At 47.6% G+C, this 19,983-nt stretch overlaps 1 protein-coding gene across 3 annotated transcripts in view; it reads right to left on the bottom strand.

Annotated features, from left to right (window-relative positions):
- The window catches only part of MSRB2 (methionine sulfoxide reductase B2), a 35,931-nt gene extending 19,874 nt beyond the window's left edge, over positions 1 to 16,057 (bottom strand). For 2 of the 3 annotated variants that reach the window (XR_007153685.1, XR_007153686.1), the window contains exons 1-5: positions 15,937 to 16,057; positions 6,934 to 7,035; positions 6,606 to 6,675; positions 3,715 to 3,862; positions 3,103 to 3,179 (exon numbers count right to left, since the gene is read on the bottom strand). Coding sequence is in view for 1 of the 3 variants with exons in the window: in XM_047864842.1 (XP_047720798.1) it covers positions 3,103 to 3,179; positions 6,934 to 7,055; positions 15,937 to 16,054 (317 nt within the window). In the remaining 2 variants the exon portion in view is untranslated. Of the gene's footprint in view, positions 1 to 3,102; positions 3,180 to 3,714; positions 3,863 to 6,605; positions 6,676 to 6,933; positions 7,056 to 15,936 lie in introns of all 3 variants that reach the window. The other variant, XM_047864842.1, reaches the window with a different exon arrangement.
- Positions 16,058 to 19,983: the final 3,926 nt, after the last annotated feature.

The following is a 19,983-nucleotide window of genomic DNA, read 5'->3' as shown; positions in this document are numbered from 1 at the left end:
AATAAACATATTTAAATGATTACCAGATTATAAGAGTCTACCTTGGGAAACTGAAACCACTCTGGATCATCTCTTTTCATATACTCTTAGAGGTGTTGTTTTTTTTTTTTGTTTTGTTTTGTTTTTTTGCTGTGTGTTTGTGTGTTTGTTACGTGTTTATTTGCTTTGGTTTTTCTTCATTTCCGGAAATTCCACAGCCCCCCAAACTACAGCCGAGGCACCTGGTGATAACTGACAACTCTAAAATCTTAGAAGAATTTCCATTCATTCGGAGGAACCGGAACACAAAAAAGGTTTTTAACGAATGTTACTTAGTTACTTGTAACATGCAGGACATCCTGATGTTATGTAAGAAGGAAAGTAATATTAGGCTTTCAGTTTCTTTCTATTCTGAGAAGGATGTAGGAGCACCCAACATGTGATCCCACAGTAGATTTTAATGAACACTTCCAGAATGGGTACATGGGGGGGGAAGGAGAAAGAAGGGGAACAGAGGAAGCAGGGAAGTGGTGGCAAATGAAGCAACAGTCTGGAGCCCCCAGAGGGGTGATAACATCCTAAGAGTGTTCTGGACCTGGAAACCTTGGATTGAAGGCCTCTGATTTGGACAGGAGGCATGTCTCCCGGAACAGGCACCATACTGGTTCTGTGTGAAGCCAATTCTGCCAAGAGGCAGCGGTCCCACATCCACTTGACTCTTTCTTGGCTGACCAACTTTCCCCCTCATTGTGACCCTACACAAGCATTTGGAGGAATGTTTACTTTTTTCCTCCACCCCCGCTTGCTATTATGAAGGCTGGAGACTAGAGAAAGAGAGGCAAAACAAGAATATTTTCCTAAGACCAAGCTCTTGAATGGGAAGCATGCTCAGGAATATAAGCTTCACGGATAGATTCTCATTAATGAGACTATATTCACAAGAATTCCTCATTCTCAAAGATTTATCTCCATACGCAGCCCTAAGAAGGATCCGTCTCTGAGGACAGTCATTGCCAACAAGTACTGAGTGCTTGCTGGGCACACGCCGGGAACTGCGCTGGTGCTTCTGTGTGCATTACCTCACGACTCAGTTAATCCTCTCAACAACCTTATGAAGTCCAACTATCGTGCTAGCACGTTACAGGTGAGGAAATCAAGCCACAGACTGGTTCAGAGACATGCCCAAGGTCACAGAGCAGGGGAGCAGACCCGTAGCCACTTCAGTATCCTACCTCTCCTATGAACAAATACATCTTTAAGAAAAGTATATTCTGGAGCATAAAAGATCCTTTTAAACACATTCGTATTTCTTCCAGTTTCAATTATTCAGCAGCAGCAGGAAAACGGAACAGAAACCAACTCAAAAGTCCCTAAGGGGGGAAAAAAAACAGAAACCTTTCAACTAAAACTAAATGATTAAGAAAGAAGTAAGTAAGGTTGGTGAATCGGCAGCTTCGTAAACTGGCCTTTGGTAAACGGGCTTCTCGAGAACTGGCTGGTTCTCCTGTTAGTCTTGGCTGCTTCACTATCTCAGTGACCTGGGGTTGGTCACTCGACTTCCTTAATTTGGACACGCATTGTGCCGATACGGTAGCCACTGGCCACATGTGGGCTTTTAGTTTTAAATGAATTAGAGTTAAATAAAATTAAAAATTCATCTTCAACGACACTGAGCGTTCAAGAGCCATATGCGATTAGTGGCTACCATATTGGATAGAGCAGATCTGGAGCATTTCCATGGAGGCAGAAACTGCTCCTGGACAGTCTACCCTACTGCTCTAGTCTCAGGTCCATCCCGGCTTCAACGTTCTGTGATTCCAGACTGGCTGCTGCGGTGAGGGGATGGTGGGCCCCGGGGAGGAAAAGGTCTCAATTTTACTGGCGCAGAAACTGGAACACCAGTGAAGTAAGAAAATGAACGCAAAGTGGGAGAATGCCCCTACGGGGACAACTTCGCATCCTGTCTTCACAGCCCAAAGGTAGAAACAGAGCATCCGTCTGGTTACTGTCCACCTTTATTTTTGACTAAAAGCAGGCTGGCCATCTCAAGGTCCTGCTTCTCCTTAACGGAGCCAAAGGTCAAGGAATAACTAATGGCTCAGAAATACGCGTCCCACATCTTCCTGTGTTAAAATAGCCTGCTTCTCTTAGTCCTCCCCAGGCCATCCCGGGCCGACTGCTCTCTTAGACGTCTCCTCACCAGCCACTTGTCGTAGTGAGTGAATCCGGGCAAAGACTTGCCCTTCCGCAAGCATGAAGGGAAATCGATCCTAATTGTTCCTCATCCTTGCCGGCGGGGTCTGGCTTTCCAAATCCGGCCCACATTAGCAGCCAGCAGCCCAAGAAAGCCCGGTCTGCTCAAAGCCCAAAGGACATAATGAAGCCCGGCTTAATGGAAGATTCACAGAGCTGGCTTGATTTATATTTTATTCTAAACCAATTTAGGGTTGATGCAGAAGAAAGGAAAATATCTTTGAAGTTCTGAAAACAGGACTTCAAAGATGTTTTCCTTTCTTCTTCATCGAATCTACTGTTTTTAGACTGTTTCCTGCATGGCTAAACAAAAAAGCCTTTGTTGAGAGATTTCAGATCCTGATTGACTTAAAAGAGGCTTTGAAATCAAGGGACAATTAAATTTACTTTTAGCTGGTATAGAACAGGGTATGTATTCACTACTGTCAAGCACTGTGGGGAATCTATCCTCATAAAATTCTACATTTCCCAAATTAAATTATAAACCCATTTTCCCTGGGAGAGATATAGTTTTAATCACATGGCCAGGCAAATACTATTATGGTTTAGGCTTCTTTAAATACTTTCCCAGGAAAATATTCTAATAGTGTTACCTTAAGGTGCCCACGAAGTTTTATTTGTTGTCTAGTTCTCCGGGATACAGAGAGAAAGAATACAGGCTAAGAGATCTCGTTAACTGCTCTACATGCTAGAAATAATCCAGACAGGCAAGCATTTTATAGAAACAGCTCTCCTTATAGCAACCATGCCAAATGAGGAGGGCAATTAAAAACAACAGGGGTATATATTTAGCCAAGACTTCAAATGAGACAGAGCTGCATGAAATCTGGAGGTCCGTTCTCCTTCAGTACCTCTCCACCTTGACCTTACCTGAAGAGTGGGTTGTCCCAGCACACGCAGTGATACATTCCTGATTCCTTGCTATTCAGGTAGATCCCACTGAAAGGCTGAAAGCAAATGAGATACATCATGTGTAGGGTTCTCCTAACACCAGCAGGAGATGATGTGGCGGATTTAAGTCCAAGATTCAGTCCCCAAATAAAGGAATTTTTGTACTAATTTGACGAAGGGCAAACACCACCGGAGAGAAAACTACAACGTGCCCGACGAAGCAGCCTGCAGGCTTATCACAACCCAGCCTTTATTGTGCCAAATATTCAAGTTCTGACATTAATCGTGCTTTGTATTTATATAGCACCTTTCATCCAAGAACATCAAAGTCCGTGAAAAAGTGAGAGAACAGTCCTCTGCATGGGGTAAGATTTCAGTCTTCGTCTCAAAATAGTTCATACAATAGGAATCCAGTCCACTGTCTAAAACACTTTGAAATCTCCAATTAAAGACAGAATATAAATACATACATAGCATAGCTCTGTCAGCTCGTGGTTGTGCCTCTAATACGCTTTGCGCGGCATTTAGGGCGTTGCATACTTACAAAACGTTTAAATAATGAGTTAGATTATCCCATACCAAAGTTACTACCTAGATGAAATGACTTCATTAATTGTGGCCTAAAGAGTTTGTGGGTTTCCAGAGGTTTCCCAAGAAAAACACAAGGAGACTTGAGGCGATGAGTCAGCCGAGTCTTGACATATATTTTTCAAAATGTCATTTTGCAAATTGGATCTCGCTGTTGGAAAAAGAAACAAAGAGCTTTTTGCCCAATTCCTTTTGTGAAAGTAAATTAAAAGGAAAGAAAACAAAAACAAAACCAACCCTCTCACCCCAGCCAACTACGGACCATCCACCAGCAGGGCCGGGCAGCAAGCGCTCCCCCAACTGCACGGGATGAAAGAGAAGCCAGCGCTCCTCTGAACGGGTCGCCACGTTGCAGAACGGACTCGGGAGGCAGGCTGGACTCTTCTGCCCTTCCTAGATTTCCCGTCTCGACAAAATCACAGGTCAAACATTCAGATTCCCCGTGGCAATATTAACAGCCCATTTTCAGCGAGCCGCATCACGGACAATTTCAAAATAACCCGCTGAGCCTACCATCTGGGCACACTTGGACGTTTTCCCTCTTCAAAGACTCTAAGCTGGGCTGCAGAACAGTAGTTCTGCACAGTAGTAAGCTGGTCTTTTTACGGCCTGTCCCCCTGGGTGCCTGCTCCCACCCGCGGCATCTGCAACCAAGCTCCACATCCCTCCCGCCTGGGCTGACGAGACACACATGCCAGGGGGCCACCAGTCCTGGGGCTGAGCTAGAAAGCCTAGGAAGCTTCAACGGACACATTTTATGAAGTGACATCTATCCAGGCCTCCTAGACCGATTTCCTGATGCCTCCTTCCCCTTACACCTCGATTTTATATGAGTCTTATCATCTATTTAGGGCCGAACTCAGCTTTTAACTCAATTGTGCATTCTAGTATTTACTTGAAAACCTAGTATGTACCCAGGGCTGGTCTGGGTGCCGTTACAGAGATGGGGAGGAGAAGACCGGGCACTGAACTGGCCAGCCCCTTCATATGGGATTTCCCAGCCTCCAGAACTGTGAGAAATAAATGTCTGTTGTCTAAGCCCCCAAGTCTGTGGTATTCTGCTATGGTGGCCCTGAAGGCAGTCTGTCTGGACCAACGGGACCTCTTTCCATACAACATACCTGTTGGGAACAGATGGCCCGCTCAAAAGGGCGATTTGCACATAACTTCATATAGAACGATTTACAAAGGTGGGGACAGGGCCAGCGGAAACCAACAGGGAGGGTGAAGCAGCCCCGGGCCCGTGGCTTTGAGAACACACTACCCTACTAGGCCTGTGGGGCCAAGGATGGGGCAGCTCCCAGCACCCGTGAGGCTGCGGCCGTAGGTGAGGGCGGCCTGCAGGAGCACGGCCGCCGAGAGGACCCCGGATCCTGATTTCTCGGTTGTGTCCTCTGACCTCGCCGGCATCATCCACTGCCACAACTCGGTCAGTAGCCGGAGGGCAGGGGAGCGTGTTCTTCTTCCCAGAGCTCAGAGCGGAGCGAAGCATGTGGAGAGCAGTTCTGCGGGGCAGACAGCGGGTGACCTGCATAAAACCTGCCTTCGACTGCCTTCTGTCGGAGTTTTATGGTGCAACCAGGCTGTAAACTCATCTGCTGTGTCTACCCGAGTGCTAACGTACCCCTGCGGCCCAATACGAACACGCGCGACCGAATTTTTAAGTGTGGGTGACCAAATAGAAAGCTTAGACGTGTTACTTCTCTCTCGTTAGCAAGGCTTACAGCTAGTTCTGCATTATTCCAAGAAGTTACGTGTGGACGTGGGTCAGCTGAAAGGGATTTGTAACATTACTGAAAATACTGGATGATGCTCATTTTGTAAAATGGCCAAATGCACAGAGCATACTGCACCATCTGTTTGAGAATCCCACAGATTTGTTCTCCTCAACATCTGTCAGCTCATCTCCAGGCTCGGTATATATACCAAACCCTGCCTGGCTGTGTGTGTCCCTGAGAAAGGGCTGGCTTAGAATATTCTGGGATACGCTCAACTGCACACAGAGAATCACACGTGGCTCCCCGTACTATCTGCACTAATAACCACGGTCTCTTTCCCAGGGAAGGATTATTAGAGTCCCACCCACAGGAAGTTTTAAAAAATAGCAGGACTTCACAAGAATCTATTGGGATCTGCCGGCCTAAGGACGTCAGCATCGGAGAAACCGAGGGTGTGCCATGATTCCACGGCCATGTGCACATAAACTCGGTGGGGCCTGCTAAAAGAAAGACAGAAATACTCCACAGCTCCGCAAAAGCGCTGTGGTCCACTCTTGGGGTCCACTTCCCCAATGAAAAGGTCTAGTAACCGCGTTCTACGGCTTTATTTCAGCGGCTATGATTGGGTGTGAGACAGATTACTGGTTAAGAAGCGCTGTGCTGGGAAAACAGTACCGTAACGAGGAACCACGGAGGACGGAGGACGGCTTCCCCCGGAAACGAGTCAAAGCTGAGCTTGATGAATGCAGCTTAATGTTTCTGCCTCTTAGCCCGCACTCACTCAGAAGTCACAAAAATTTACTTTCTGAGGGCGGACCACGGCCAGGCGCTGTGTTTTGTGCGAGGGCCACACCAACAATGGCAAGTGCTCTGAAGGAAAAGTGCTGGGAACAGCAAGGCCGGCCTGGGGCCGAGAAAGGCCTCCCTGAGCACAGGGGCTGGGGGCTGAGAGGTAGGTCTGAAGGGGCAGGGAGGATGGGCCAGGGGATGGGGGAGAGCAGGACACAGGGTCAAGGGCCGAAGGGAGAGGGAGCCCAGGGTGTTTGAGAGCGGAAGGAAGTGCAGTGTGGCCCAAGGGCAGAGATAGGGAAAAACAGCCCGACCGAGGAGAGGGGCAGGAGGCTGGGGGCAGAGCCACTGGGGCCTAATTAGCCATTTGTAAACTTTGCTCTTTACCTTGGAAGCGGTGGGAAGCCTCTGGAGGGGCGGCGGAGGGCTGTGGTCGGACTTGTGTTTTCGGATCTCTCTGGCAGCCGTGTGGAGAAGGGGGGCCAGAAGGAGAGCAACGGGAAGGTTACTGAGGAGGCAGAACAGGGTGAGGGGAGGGAGGGGGGGTCCGGGAAGGCTTCCGGTCCCTACAGGCAGGTGGACACGGGTGCCCGAGAGGGAGAACCACGGAGGAGGGCCGGGCGACGGGCAGCGCGGATGAGCGACACGTACCCCAACCCCCCCTCCAGGCACCCCCGGTCCATCCAGTCACCGAACCGTCGGCAGTGTGGCCTACCGGGTCGGTTCCCTTTCGCCTCGTGACGTAGAACCGCTCTGGAGTCAGTTTCTTTTGCCACTCACTCCGGGTGAGAGACTGGCTCGCGCTCTGTGAGGGACCCTGGGTGGTTAAATGGGAACCTGTTGTAATTAGAACAAAAGGGCCCAATGGACGTTTCCCCTGAGCCTTGCTCCTCAAGTGCACGGCCACCCCCAGGACACGGCCGTCCCTCCCCTCTCCCACGACGCCCTTCGTCCCGGGGACCAGAAAGCTCCGGTACAAAATGCTTCAACTGACTCATTAGTTTCACGAGAAAGGAGCAGCGAGCGGACAGCCGGTTTTCTCGTCCCGCTGGGGCGCGGGAGCTAAAGAGGCAGCTGAAATATGAAATAGTGCAGACTAAGATCTCCTCGGGTGCCCGGGGGGTGCACATTGATCGCTCTTCTATTACTGCATCCAGAGGAGTATTTCTTGCCAGGACACGGCTGGGAGGAGCTGAGTGACTGGAGAGAAAAGAACCGGGAGCTAGTGGGTTATTCAACTCCTCTCCTTCGCTGGTTTATAAAAATCTCTCTGCTTTTGTTTGTCGGCAGAAGTCTTTATTAAAAAAAAAAAAATCTAGTGCGGAAAAAAAAGAGACTCCTACAGCGCGTGCCCCTGCAAAGAAACGGAGACCTTCCAGAATCTACCCTTATGCTTTAATCTTACGACTTTTACTCCAGTGAATGTAAACAAATTAACTAGGACAATACTCTTTTTAGCCAAAGGGGAGGAGGAAGCCCAAGGCATATATAACCGATGCTTCAACCATCCAACACGAAGAAGGCGAAAGGGTTTTATGATCTGTGCACCTCAACTTCCCCATGAGAAAACGGTGGCCCGGAGGCTTAGTAACTGACCACAGCAACCAAGATAAAAGGTTAGACACTTACGGTGTTACCGCCAAATATCGAACATGTCTGAAAAGCATATTTGAAATTCATTTTGTTACCAGAAAGAGGTCCTACATAGTGAAGATCTGTATCTTCATCGCTAGCTCATAATACCGCATAATACGGTATTTTTGGCATCGTGTTGTTGTTGCTTATGGTTGTTCACATTTTATTAAAAAGTTTTTAATCTGTTAAATATGTCAATAGTTGCCCTTTCTTAAATACTTTTTGTAAAGCTATGGGGACTTCTTTTTTACTCTGGAAATACACCTCCGAAATTTTCCTATGAAAATACAGTTCAACTGCACACGGTTTCCCCAGGACTCATTTCCTGGGGCGCAAAGCAAGATGTATTTATGTGACGATTACTACTGCTCAGTGGCCTTTCAGAGTTACCAATGCAGAATGCCATGCAATAAATGGACGGGGGAATGATACAATTTAAAAAAAAAAAAATCACTCTTTTATAATCACTAAAATAGTCACTGACTCAAGCAAGAATCGGCAGGGGATTCTAAAACCCTGGGCGAACGACTGTTGGAAGAATGGGACAGTTACACATTTTCAAGATAGTGTTAATTACGAGGAAGAAAATGAGCCTCTACAACGGAAAAATGTACACGTCATCACCTTAACCAAAGAAGCAAAGGGAGCATCGCCGACAGCGGGCCAGGCTGACATCACGGGCCTCTGGGCGCGAGGCACTGAAGACGCCGCACCCCCCACCGCACTGCCTCCCAATTCAGGGAGCCCGCTGACACCTTCTCCGTGAAGCCTGGGAACCCTTCATCCTTCTCTCTCATTTCCCCGTAGTTCTGACACTTGGCATTCTCCCGCGGCACCTTTGCTTTCCCTGGGCTTTCCCGTGGCACCCGATTCTCTGGTCTCTCCCACGGCTCCCTTTCGGCATCCTTCGTCAGCCAGCCCTGGAACGAGTCCGGCTGTCCTAGGCTTGCCCCTGTCACCGCACCACACCTGCCTGCCCTTGGGTGATTTTGTCCACTGAGTAGCTTAAGGACCATCCACACGATGAGACCCCCACATCTAGCTTCCTTCCGTCCTCTCTGCTGAGTTCCAGATCCATATGCAACCACAGACGGGTACCTCGAGGCTGTCCCGTTTCAAACACCGTGCGCGAGAGGACTTCGCGTGTCTCCCCTGCCCCGCCCGACCCAAATCTGCTCCTCCTCTCCTGTGCTCCAGCTCTCTGATCCCATGCTTTAAACCGGAACGCCAGGCCGTCCTCCGTGACTCTTTCCTTTTCCGTGCACCAAGCCCTGTTGCTTCTCCTTCTTAAATAGCTCTAGGATCTGCTCATCCTCACTCATCTGCCACTACCTTGGCTCAGGCCGCCATTATCTCCAGCAGAGATGACAAAAGTCCCCGATTACAAAACGCCCTCCCCTATTTGCACCGCTTCTTCTTCCTCACTGCCCCAAACTGTTCGGTGTTGTCACACAGGAATCAGAAAACATGCCGTGTGAATATCTAGAAGAGCACGTAGGCAAGAGAAAAACCTGGCTGGGTGTGCCTGGCATGTCTGATGAATAGCGGGAAGGCCAGGGGAATGGGTGGAGCGACCAGGAAGATATGCGGAAGTGGGAGCAGAGAGCTAATGGGGTAGCGGGCATACCACCAAGGGCCTTGAAGGCTACCCTAAGGTTGGTGGCTTTTATTCTGAGTGCGGAAGTCACGGAAAGATGAGCAGGGGCATGACATGATCTAACATACTTAAAAGGGTTACTGGCTGATGTACCAAAAAAATTGAAGCAGGGCAAAGGTCGCCCGCCGCAGGGCACCCAGCACAGAGGGCACTTGAACAACCTGGCCGAGAGATGGGAGGAGTCCTGGGTCAGGGTGGCGGCAGCAGACAGACTTAGAGAGGTCCCTCGCCAGCTGTATTCTGATGGCAGAGCCAGAGGACTTGCAGATTTGAAGTGCAAGAGAAAGGACACAGTCAAAGGGGCACCACTCCAAGGCTCTAGGTCCGAGCAGGGGAAGACGGGGAAGCCTACAGGAGGAGCAGGTTTGAAGGCTTGTTAATAAAAATGCCAGCTCAATATTCAAGTGGACACGTCAGGCAGGCAGCTGGATTTATGGATGCAGAAACTGGGGAGAGGCCCAAGGTGGCCATGTAAATTTGGGACTCCTCACAGCATTACGATGTTATTTAAAGCCATGAGCCTGGAAGACCCCCAAGTCGGCGAGTGTGGGAAGAACTGAGAGGCCCAAGGGTGGGACCTGGAGGCGCCCCAAGATAAACAGGTGGAGGAGATGGGGACGAGCAGACAGCGAGGCAGGAAGGAAACCGCAAGAATGTGCCATCCTGGAAAGAGATGACTGATAATTAACCATCGGGTTTGGCAATGTGGCCGTCACTGGTGCCCTGAAAAAGGGCAGTTTAGGCGGAGGAGAGTGTGTGTGTGTGTGTGTGTGTGTGTGTGTGTGTGTGTGTAGAATAGATCTGATAGAGAAGAGGAGGAAGGAAAGGGAGACAGTGCAGACAGGTCCCTCGGGAGTTCTGCAGGTAGCTGGAATGGAAGGTAAGATCGAGAGTACTCTTTATGAGGAGAAAGATCACAGTATCCTAGTATGCTGTTGGGAATTGTCCACTGAAGAGCGTTAAGTTGATGATTTAGGAGAAAGAGGGGAGAGCTGTGGAGCTGTTTTTGACCTTGACCTTAGGTGGATGAAATATAGGAGAACAATGAAACTGTGAACATTTTATTGACTGTGTAAGCTTTAGATAACTATTCAAGGTGACAATAAAAGAGTTTTACAAAGCAATGCCAGCCTAACCCGCCCAGCGAGGGGAAAACACTGTGCAATCTCTTCAGGCGCGGTTAGCAGGGAAAGGTGTTTTGGTTGTTTTAAGACCAAGTGGGATCAGAACTGGCTTTAATTGGAACTATGTGTTTAACCACAAGAGAAGCGGAAGACATTCTACTTAAGGCCGTTGAAAAGACCAACAGATGTGTATAAGTATATTTTGTAAGCCTTCAACCAAGGGCAAGATCCAAAAGCTGTCCAGGGCCAACGTGTCTGTGTGGCCTAGGCCGGGACTGGTCACACGAAGGCCACCTCAAATAGTGAAAAAAAGGACGGCAAGAGCAAGAGCGGGATTTGATTCTCCCTCCCAGAATCTAAACTGGTTTCGGGGGAAGTGGGGGAAACCTGAACCCTGGCTATATCACTGACACTGGTTATAGAAAGGAGCAGGAGAAGCACCATGATAAAACGCTCTCCTTACCCTCCAAGTGTCTGTCCTGCCGCGTCACGCCGCCTGCATTCTTGCCTTTGGCAAAGGTCTTTTATTATTTCTGTGGAATTCTAAGACGAGAACTGACTTTTGGTACTAAGGTTTATAGTCTGGAAAGTTGCTATGATCTTCCCTTCTCCTTTTGGGGAGGAAGTGGAATGGGCTAGAGGGAAAAAAAACCACTACTGTTTCCTGGAAGCATTGCCCTTAGGGTCTTTCCACATGCAGTACAATTGCTGACACCAGAAAGAGGGAATTCAAGAAGCGCGGAAGTTCAGCGGGACTCGCGCCCTTCAGCTTCGAACCCCAGGTCTGTCCTGGATGGGCCCCCAGATCCCTCTCCTATAGCTCTGTATTTTACCACACCTATTAGAGTGACTAATTCTTTTCAGACGCTCCCCTTCTCCTCTCATATTTTTTTAGCTTAAACTTTATTTTTTTAAAAACATTTTTTTTTTCAACGTTTATTTATTTTTGGGACAGAGAGAGACAGAGCATGAACGGGGGAGGGGCAGAGAGAGAGGGAGACACAGAATCGGAAACAGGCTCCAGGCTCTGAGCCATCAGCCCAGAGCCCGACGCGGGGCTCGAACTCGCGGACCACGAGATCGTGACCTGGCTGAAGTCGGACACTCAACCGACTGCGCCACCCAGGCACCCCTAGCTTAAACTTTAAAACTAATATTTAAATTGTTAGACAAAAGGGGCGCCTGTCGGTTAAGCGTCCGACTTCGGCTTAGGTCAAGATCTCGCCGTTGCTGAGCCCGAGCCCCACGTCAGGCTCTGTGCTGACAGCTCAGAGCCTGAAGCCTGCTTCCAATTCTGTGTCTCCCTCTCTCTCTCTGCCCTCTCCCACTCACGCTTTCTCTCAAAAACAAATAAAGGTTAAAAATTTGTTTGTTATATTGTCAGACGGAAGAATTACTCCTTTATCTAAATAAGTACGTTTTTCGGGGTGCCTGGGTGGATCAGTTGGTGGAATGTCTGATTCTTGATTTCGGCTCAGGTCATGATCCCGGGGTCACGGGATCAAGCCGCACATCGGGCTCTGCCCTGAGTGTGGAGCCTGCTGAAGATTCTCTCTCCCTCCCTCGGCCCCTCTCCCCCATTTTTCAGGGCTCTTCTAATCCTTATCTGTACGTACCTTTTACACAATGTGTGCAAAAGGTTTCATGGGTAGGTAACAATGTTCAGACTAGTTGTTCTTCAAGCACCAAATATGCAACATTTAACTGTAAATCTGCAGCCTAGAAGACACCATCAAGAGAAGACGGACCCTGCCTTGATAGCAAAATGGCCAGCGGGCAGCTGGGTGCTCTCTGGTCAGGATCAGGTCTGCATCACTTACGGAGGTTTCTTTAATCATGGTGTTAGGGGGTGAACTGTGTCCTCCCAAAATTCGTATGTTGAAGTCCCAATCCTCAGTACCTTAGAATGTAACAGTATTTGGTGATAAGGCCTTTAAAGAGATAAGGTCAAATGAGGTCATATGGGTGGACCCTAATCTCTATAGCCGTATTTCGGAGATGGGGCCTTTAAGGGGGTGATTATGTCAAAAATGAGGCCACAGGATGGGCCAAATCTGACCAGTGTCCTCACATGAGGAGGAAGAGACTCTAGGACTGTGTGAGCACAGAGACAAGGCCATCTGCAAACCAAAGACAGAGGCCCCTCAGGAGAAACCAACCCTGCGAATACTTTGATCTTGGACTCCCAGCTTCCAGAATGATGAGAAAACAAATTTCTGTGTTTCGGCCTTCCAGCCTGTGGCATTTTGTCGTGGCTGCTCCGGCCAATTCACACACTACGCTGTAGGAAACTAAAGTCTGAATGGAAATTGCATTATGTGTAAGCTCTGCAGTTTCACCGAACAGCAATTTAGGCGCCTGGACATACGACACCCAACCAGTGACCATTTTAGGAAGGAGTAAGGTCACTTGGACACCGGTGGCCAGAGAGGACTCAACGTTGGGCTTCTGGTCCTTTTGAGTGTGTGTACAGGTGTTTTCTGTCCTTAGTCCAGGTCGTCTGCACCTCAAGTTGGTCCTTTAGGGACCGCCTGTCTTTCAGATTCCCTCTGCGTTCTCTCTTGCGATCTTCGCTACCAAAAGATTTGGTGGCTCTTATTATTGTGCTAGATAGCTACACAGCTTTACCTTGAACTATGCTTTGATACACTTGGACTCCTCTGGGTTCTTTTCTCGCTTTGTGCTGTGATTGGCACAGGCTATCTTTCTTGTTGGCAATATATTTCAAGAGGTGGGCTTAGATTTTCTCATCTGTAAAGAACACCCTCCTGGGGTACCTGGGTGGGCTCAGTTAGTTTAGCGGCCAGCTCTCGAGTTCGGCTCAGGTCATGATCTCACAGTTTACGAGACAGAGTCCCGTGTTGGGCTCTGCGTTGACAGTGCAGAGCCTAAGATTCTCTCTCTCTCTCTTGCTCTGCCCCTCCCCTGCTCATGCCCTTGCTCTCTCTCGCTCTCTCTCAAAATAAATACATAAACATTTAAAAATAAAATAAAATAACCTAACACCCTCTCTTAGTCATATGGTCACATACTGGTTACCTCCTTCTGGTTTTGTTCACCTTTCTGGTCACAGCGGCTCTGCTACCCAGTGTCACACACAAGGCGGCCTTGTTTCAATAAAGACTTGTCGAGACTAAGGAAACCTATTAGGAACTGGCACAAAACGAATCCCCAGCCCATTGTAATTTGCAGACTAGTCTTCTTTCCCACCCCAGGGACTGGACTGGTTTAACCAGTGCTCAGGATGGTTTCCTAGCAGAGTATTTCTAGACTGTTTTCCTGAAACAACAGTTTTCTCCAGGATACTTCTTACTTTCCTCTCTCGATTTGCTCTTGACGATCTCAAAGACAAAGTCATAGGGGCCTTGTCTCTTGCGTAGCAGAAATCTCAGGGCTGTGGAACCGTCTTCTGTCACTAACAACATCTCATTGCTCTCTCAACCTTCCCTAAGTCTGCAACGTAGGTTAAATGTAGCTATACTTTTGTCCTTTGTATTTGCTTATGTAATTATAATTAACATTTACCATATGCTAAGGGCCAGTCATTGTGATGAAGCATTTAAAATGTTTTTCACTGGGGCGCCTGGGTGGCTGGGTCGGTTAAGCGTCCGACTTCGGCTCAGGTCATGATCTCACGGTCCGCGGGTTCGAGCCCCGCGTCGGGCTCTGGGCTGACAGCTCAGAGCCTGGAGCCTGTTTCCGATTCTGTGTCTCCCTCTCTCTGTGACCCTCCCCTGTTCATGCTCTGTCTCTCTCTGTCTCAAAAATAAATAAACGTTAAAAAAATAAAAAATAAAATGTTTTTCATTTAGTCTGTACAATAACCCTACTACTACCATTACCCTTATTTACAGAAGAAAAACACAGGCTTAAGCTTACCAAGTTCAGAACATGCCCAACATGTCAACACCAAACTCTTACCTGTCTATAATTTTTAACGGGTGCCTAATAGTTTTTGGAATTGCACTTTTCTGGTTTACTTAAGCATTCCTTAACTGATGGACATTTGGGTTACGGCCAGCTTCTGGTTCTTAAGAGTGGTGCTGTTAAAAACATTTCTGCACATATAACTTTGTTCTTTTGAATTATTTCCTCAGAATAAATTCCCAGGAGGGGGTGTCTGAGAAGTTATAAAGCTCCTGTTATGTTTTGGTGTCTGGCCAGATTTTAAACGTTGCTGAAGACGTTAGATCCCCCAGGCAATTCATCAAGGCTATTTCTGACAACACCAGAATAAACATAAAAGCCAAGCTGCCACTGAAACCACTATCCTATAAAAAGGTAATGAGGAGAGCTCCGGCCCACAAGTGTGATGTTTCCATCACCTGTGGTTCTCAGGAAGCCAACGCTTGACACACAGTAGGTATGCAACAAATATCATCAGACTGGCTAAGACACCATGGGGTGCTGAAGGTCATGCCTAAAGTCATGTTGGGTCAGCTACTACTTCACGCAGCCTGTGCTTTTATTTATTTAAAACTATACTTTGAGAACTCCAGGGGATGGAAAGAATTCCAAGTGACTGGTACATTTCAGAGGAGACAGGTATCCTGAAATTTCCTCAATGGGCATATAACAGAATCGGATTCAGAGATGGGACAGCTGGGCAGTTGCCCAAGAAGCCAATCCACGGGGAGCACTAAATCACCCTGAAATAGATCTGAAATACAATTGACACAGGTCTCCACAGGTGACTCCAAACTAAAAGATGACATGCGAATGCGCCCCAATCCGACAGAGGAGCCAAAGGCATGTTAAAGAAACACGGACACATCACACACACACACACACACACACACACACACACACACACACACACTTTTCACTGGTCTCAGAGCCACTGACAATCAATGATTATCAGTCTAAAGGGGAACGAGTTATTAGCCTACACGCCTCCCTAGATCTGGGACACACACATAGAAATAGAGCAGGGCAGGAAGCAAATCCGCAGGCGTCCAAAGTCTGAACCGCTCGTTTCTCCCCTGGGAAAAGAAGCATGCAGAACTTAAGAGGGGGACAGTGTAACAGACCACGGGCCATTACAGGAGGGAGCATCGTTTGCCTGGAGTCTGGGGACAAGCGTCAGGGGCTCCTGAGCCCGACATTTTACCAAGGAAATACTCAGGGACACCCACCCACGTCCGTCCAAAGGTACAACCCACTGTCCTGAACAGCACCCAGGGGCGCAGCCAAGAAGTTTCTCTAGAAGGAAGAGTCACGTGCAGAACCAGCACTCCGACCCCCCAAGTTCAGGCGGGTGAAGTGAAACCGCAAGCCGGGAGGCGGCGGCAGCGGGACCTACCTGCGTTCGCGTGACCTGCCCCCGTGCCGGCGCCGCCGCTGCCCGCTAGGCCCGCTCCGGTCCGCCGGGCTACTTCTCGGAAGGGCAAGACCCAGAACGCCCGGAGCAGGCGCGCCATGACGCCGCGTGCGGGCCGCACAGAGCCAACGCACGCAGTTCCCGCGCGCCCCGCCTCCCCCCGCGCGCCCCGCCTCCCCCCGCGCGCCCCGCCTCCCCCCGCGCGCCCCGCCTCCACCCTTCCAACACCCGTGACCACCCTGCTCCTCCCCCTCCCAAGTCCCTCCTCCTAACCCTTTCCCGCCCCTGCCCCTACCGCCCTCCCCTCCTCGGGGCCCTCCCTGGCCCCCTCTCCTTTGCACCGCTCTCCCCTCCTGCTTGTTCCAGCTTGCCCGCACGCTTCCCTGGGCTCCTACCCCTCCCTGCTCCTCCCCTGGCCCTGCCCTCCACCACCTTACCCCACTCCACTTCCCACCCCCCCACCCCCGCCCCGCAATGATCTGTTTTACTTTGCATTTTCTAGAATTGAATATATTGTGGAACTACAGGTTATTCTGCGTTTTCTTGAGTTGCATATAAATGGAATCCTTGTTCGTGCTGAGTAGTATTCCAATTGTGGATATTACACAATGGACTTACCTTATCACCTATTGATAGATACGTATATTGTTTCCAGTTTTCCCCCATTAGACATAGAGCTGCTAGGAACATTCCTGTACAAATCTTTGTATGCATATGTGCTTTCTTTTCTCTTGGGTAAATAATATTTTCAAAGATGTCACAGCACTGCAATGTTAAAGTGACCAACCTTGTTTTGGATAATTCCAGTGATGTAATTTTTCCGGTGTTTTATTTGCCATGTTATAAGATTGTACACATACAATTTGTATTCAAATGAGATTACTTTAAGTATGCTGTGTGCTTGGGATCCAAGTGGCCAAGATCACTCACTTAGGCCATGCCTAAGTTTACAGCTAGAAAGTACTTGCAAGATCATCTGGCCACTTACTTTAACGTTGGTTGTTCACGGGGAAAATGGGGCCAGTGTGGCTAGTGGTTTATCAACATCACACAACCAACCAGTATGTAGGAATCAGGATTAGAAGTGTGGCTTCCCAAAGCCAGGTGTCACCAAGTGGGAGACAAGAAGAGAAGTCAGAAGGATGTTCCTGAGATTTTCTTGCTAGATAGATAGATATAGATGAGATAGAGATAGCGATATAAAGATATAGATATAGATGATATAGATAGATACGCACACACACCTCCCAATGCCAAAAACTCCTAATTCTTAGACTTTCCACATGAAAGGTACTATACGAAATATCATCTGGTAGGTACATTTAGCACCAAGCACCTCCCTTCCTCCAATCTGTACCTGCAGAGCTTGGATGTACTGTTTAGTGTATGCTTTACTCACAATGCAGCAGCTTTCTGTATTCTCTGAGATTTCTCCTGCCATTCCCCCTTCCTCTCTTTTGAATTTTGATAAATGAGTTTCCAATAACCCTGTGCATCTTGTTGAGCTTTTGCTGCACAATTTCAACTCAGAAATGGTGGCAAAGCTAACAAACCATACCACTGCATTTGAAGCCTTTTTTCTTTTTTCTTTTTAATCTTCGCTGGACCAGCACTGTAAGTTTCAGCCTTGTTCATTCTCCTTCAACAGCGCGTGGTGCGTAACTCACTGGTGGGAACCTCCTAGGTAGATCTTCCAAAATGACAATAAATAAATAAAAGAATGAATCCAGGATGTATAGACAAAGGTACAGATGTAGATCTCTATACACACATATATATGCTGGATCAGAAAATATGGATTGCATTTAAAAATTTTTTATTTATGTAATTTCATTAACAATTTGCTTTAGAGCTTTTGCATTCATGTTCATGAGGGATAGCAGTCTGTAGTGTTCTTTTCTTGTAATGTCTGACTGGTTTTGTATTTGACTCAGGGAGATTAAGTCGCTTGTCCATGGTCATTCTGATGGTTAGTTGAAGAGTTTGTAAAGTCCCCCTCAAGTTTAGATTTTAGAAACTATCAAGAAATAGCAGAAGGGAACCCGCTCATCTTCACCATCCCATCCCAATAAAGAAGTTTATTCCCAAGAAATAAATTTAACATTGTGACATTGTAAACTGGCTTAAGACCCAATTCTGGGTATCTTACATTCCTAAGATGCATGACCTTGGTCAAATATCCAGTTTCCTTATCCCTAAACTGGGGGTATTGCAAGGATTAGAGACAATGCATAGTGAAACACTTAGAAATCCTCTGGGAAATAGTTGGTTTTAATAAATGTTAATTACTGCTATGAAGATGTAATGAGGAAAACACTGATTGGTAAGCAGAGTTGCTAACCAATCCACCCCTGCACTTCCGTGCACCCCCCACTCTCACTTTGGAAAGACATTCCAAAACATGGAGGGCCTCCCTCCGTCGCTACTGCCATTCTCCCATACACCTGCTATGAGGACTCTGCTCAGGCCCTTTCTTGTGTTGAAATGCCCCCTCTGCCCTTGACCATTTGTCTAAGTCCAACTTAACCATGACGACCATGCGCCAATTTCTCATTAGCCAAATGGAAACCCTGGTCTAAAGAAAATCTTAGGCAATGTTTTGCCTCATATACTGAGTGGTAGAGACTACAAGCTGCCTGTCTGATATCCATTCTCCTCTCTTTATTTACAGAAAGATCTTTGATTTTACTGAGGGTAGCAAAGTGCCTAGCTAAAATGTTTCACCCAACAGCTCCCTTGTTGCTAGTGGCGGTCATTTGATGCAGTTGTGCACAATGACAAAAAGCAGACATCATAGGAAGACTTCCAGGAAAACCAGTTACAGAAGAGCTAACTTGGCTGGCATTGGCTTTCTGCTTTTCCTTTTCTTTCTGTCCTGGAAATTAGTGATGATGGCCCAGCGCACTGGCAATCTCCTGATATAAATGTTCATGAGTCCCACACCCCGATATCAGAGTAAAAGTCAGTAAGTTGGCCTGGGTCTCTGATGACACTGTGTAACCAATGTAATGGATTGCCTCTCTTCAGATTTCTCATTACATGAGAGACAAGTCCATCTTTTCTTTAAACCACTGCCGTTTGGATTTTCTGTTGTGTGGAACTGATACACTCTGTATCTGGTGTTCTGCATTTGATTGTGAGAATCTCCTGGAAAGGCAAGATTCTGTAACTTTATCTCTTTGTCTATCTCTATACTTCCCTGTAGACTGTAGTAAATAAGAAACTATTGTTCACAATAAAACCCTTAAAAAGATAGAGTGACCCAGAAAATGGGAGATCAGCTCAAAAGCCAGTTTGCTTTCCCCATGAAGAAAAAAACAAATCAATCAAACAAACAAACAAAACAAACACGACCAAACCATTTAGGTATGATGAAATGGAATAAGCTGTGTGCATTTTCTCCCCATTGAACAAAACACATGGCTCAAGTTCAGTATCGATGCCCATTTTTTTCCTATGGCAATCTAGAAAAGTCCTAGAAATGAACCAACTGGGATGTTTCTAACTAACATCCGTAGACATCTTAAAGTATTAAAGGGAGCGAGTGAATAAATGGTGTGATAGAAAAGCAGAATGAGATAGACCCTGGGTCTTGTCTTCAGCTTCTCCCTAACCAGATACAGGTTTGGGGGCCTTGGTTTGGTGATCTGTAAAATGGCACAAGTGCAGGGCAGGGTGGCCTAGAACTCGAAATTGAATGGTATCTGAACTCTCGTAAGTCTGTAGCCATATGATTTTTGGTGAAAAATGGAACGTTATAAGCTCCTGCTGACCAGAAAGCTGAAGATTAAAATAACATTCAAGGGGCGCCTGGGTGGCTCAGTTGGTTAAGCGGCCGACTTCGGCTCAGGTAACTATCTCGCGGTCCGTGGGTTCGAGCCCCGCATCGGGCTCTGTGCTGACAGCTCAGAGCCTGGAGCCTGTTTCAGATTCTGTGTCTCCCTCTCTCTCTGACCCTCCCCCGTTCATGCTCTGTCCCTCTCTGTCTCAAAAATAAATAAACGTTAAAAAAAAATTAAAATAACATTC

The sequence above is a fragment of the Prionailurus viverrinus genome, chromosome B4 (genome assembly GCF_022837055.1).
Source record: "Prionailurus viverrinus isolate Anna chromosome B4, UM_Priviv_1.0, whole genome shotgun sequence".
In the NCBI taxonomy this organism is placed as follows: Eukaryota; Metazoa; Chordata; class Mammalia; order Carnivora; family Felidae; genus Prionailurus; species Prionailurus viverrinus.
The sequence above is the reverse complement of the archived record's forward strand: the minus strand, read 5'-3'. Positions and strand labels throughout refer to the sequence as shown.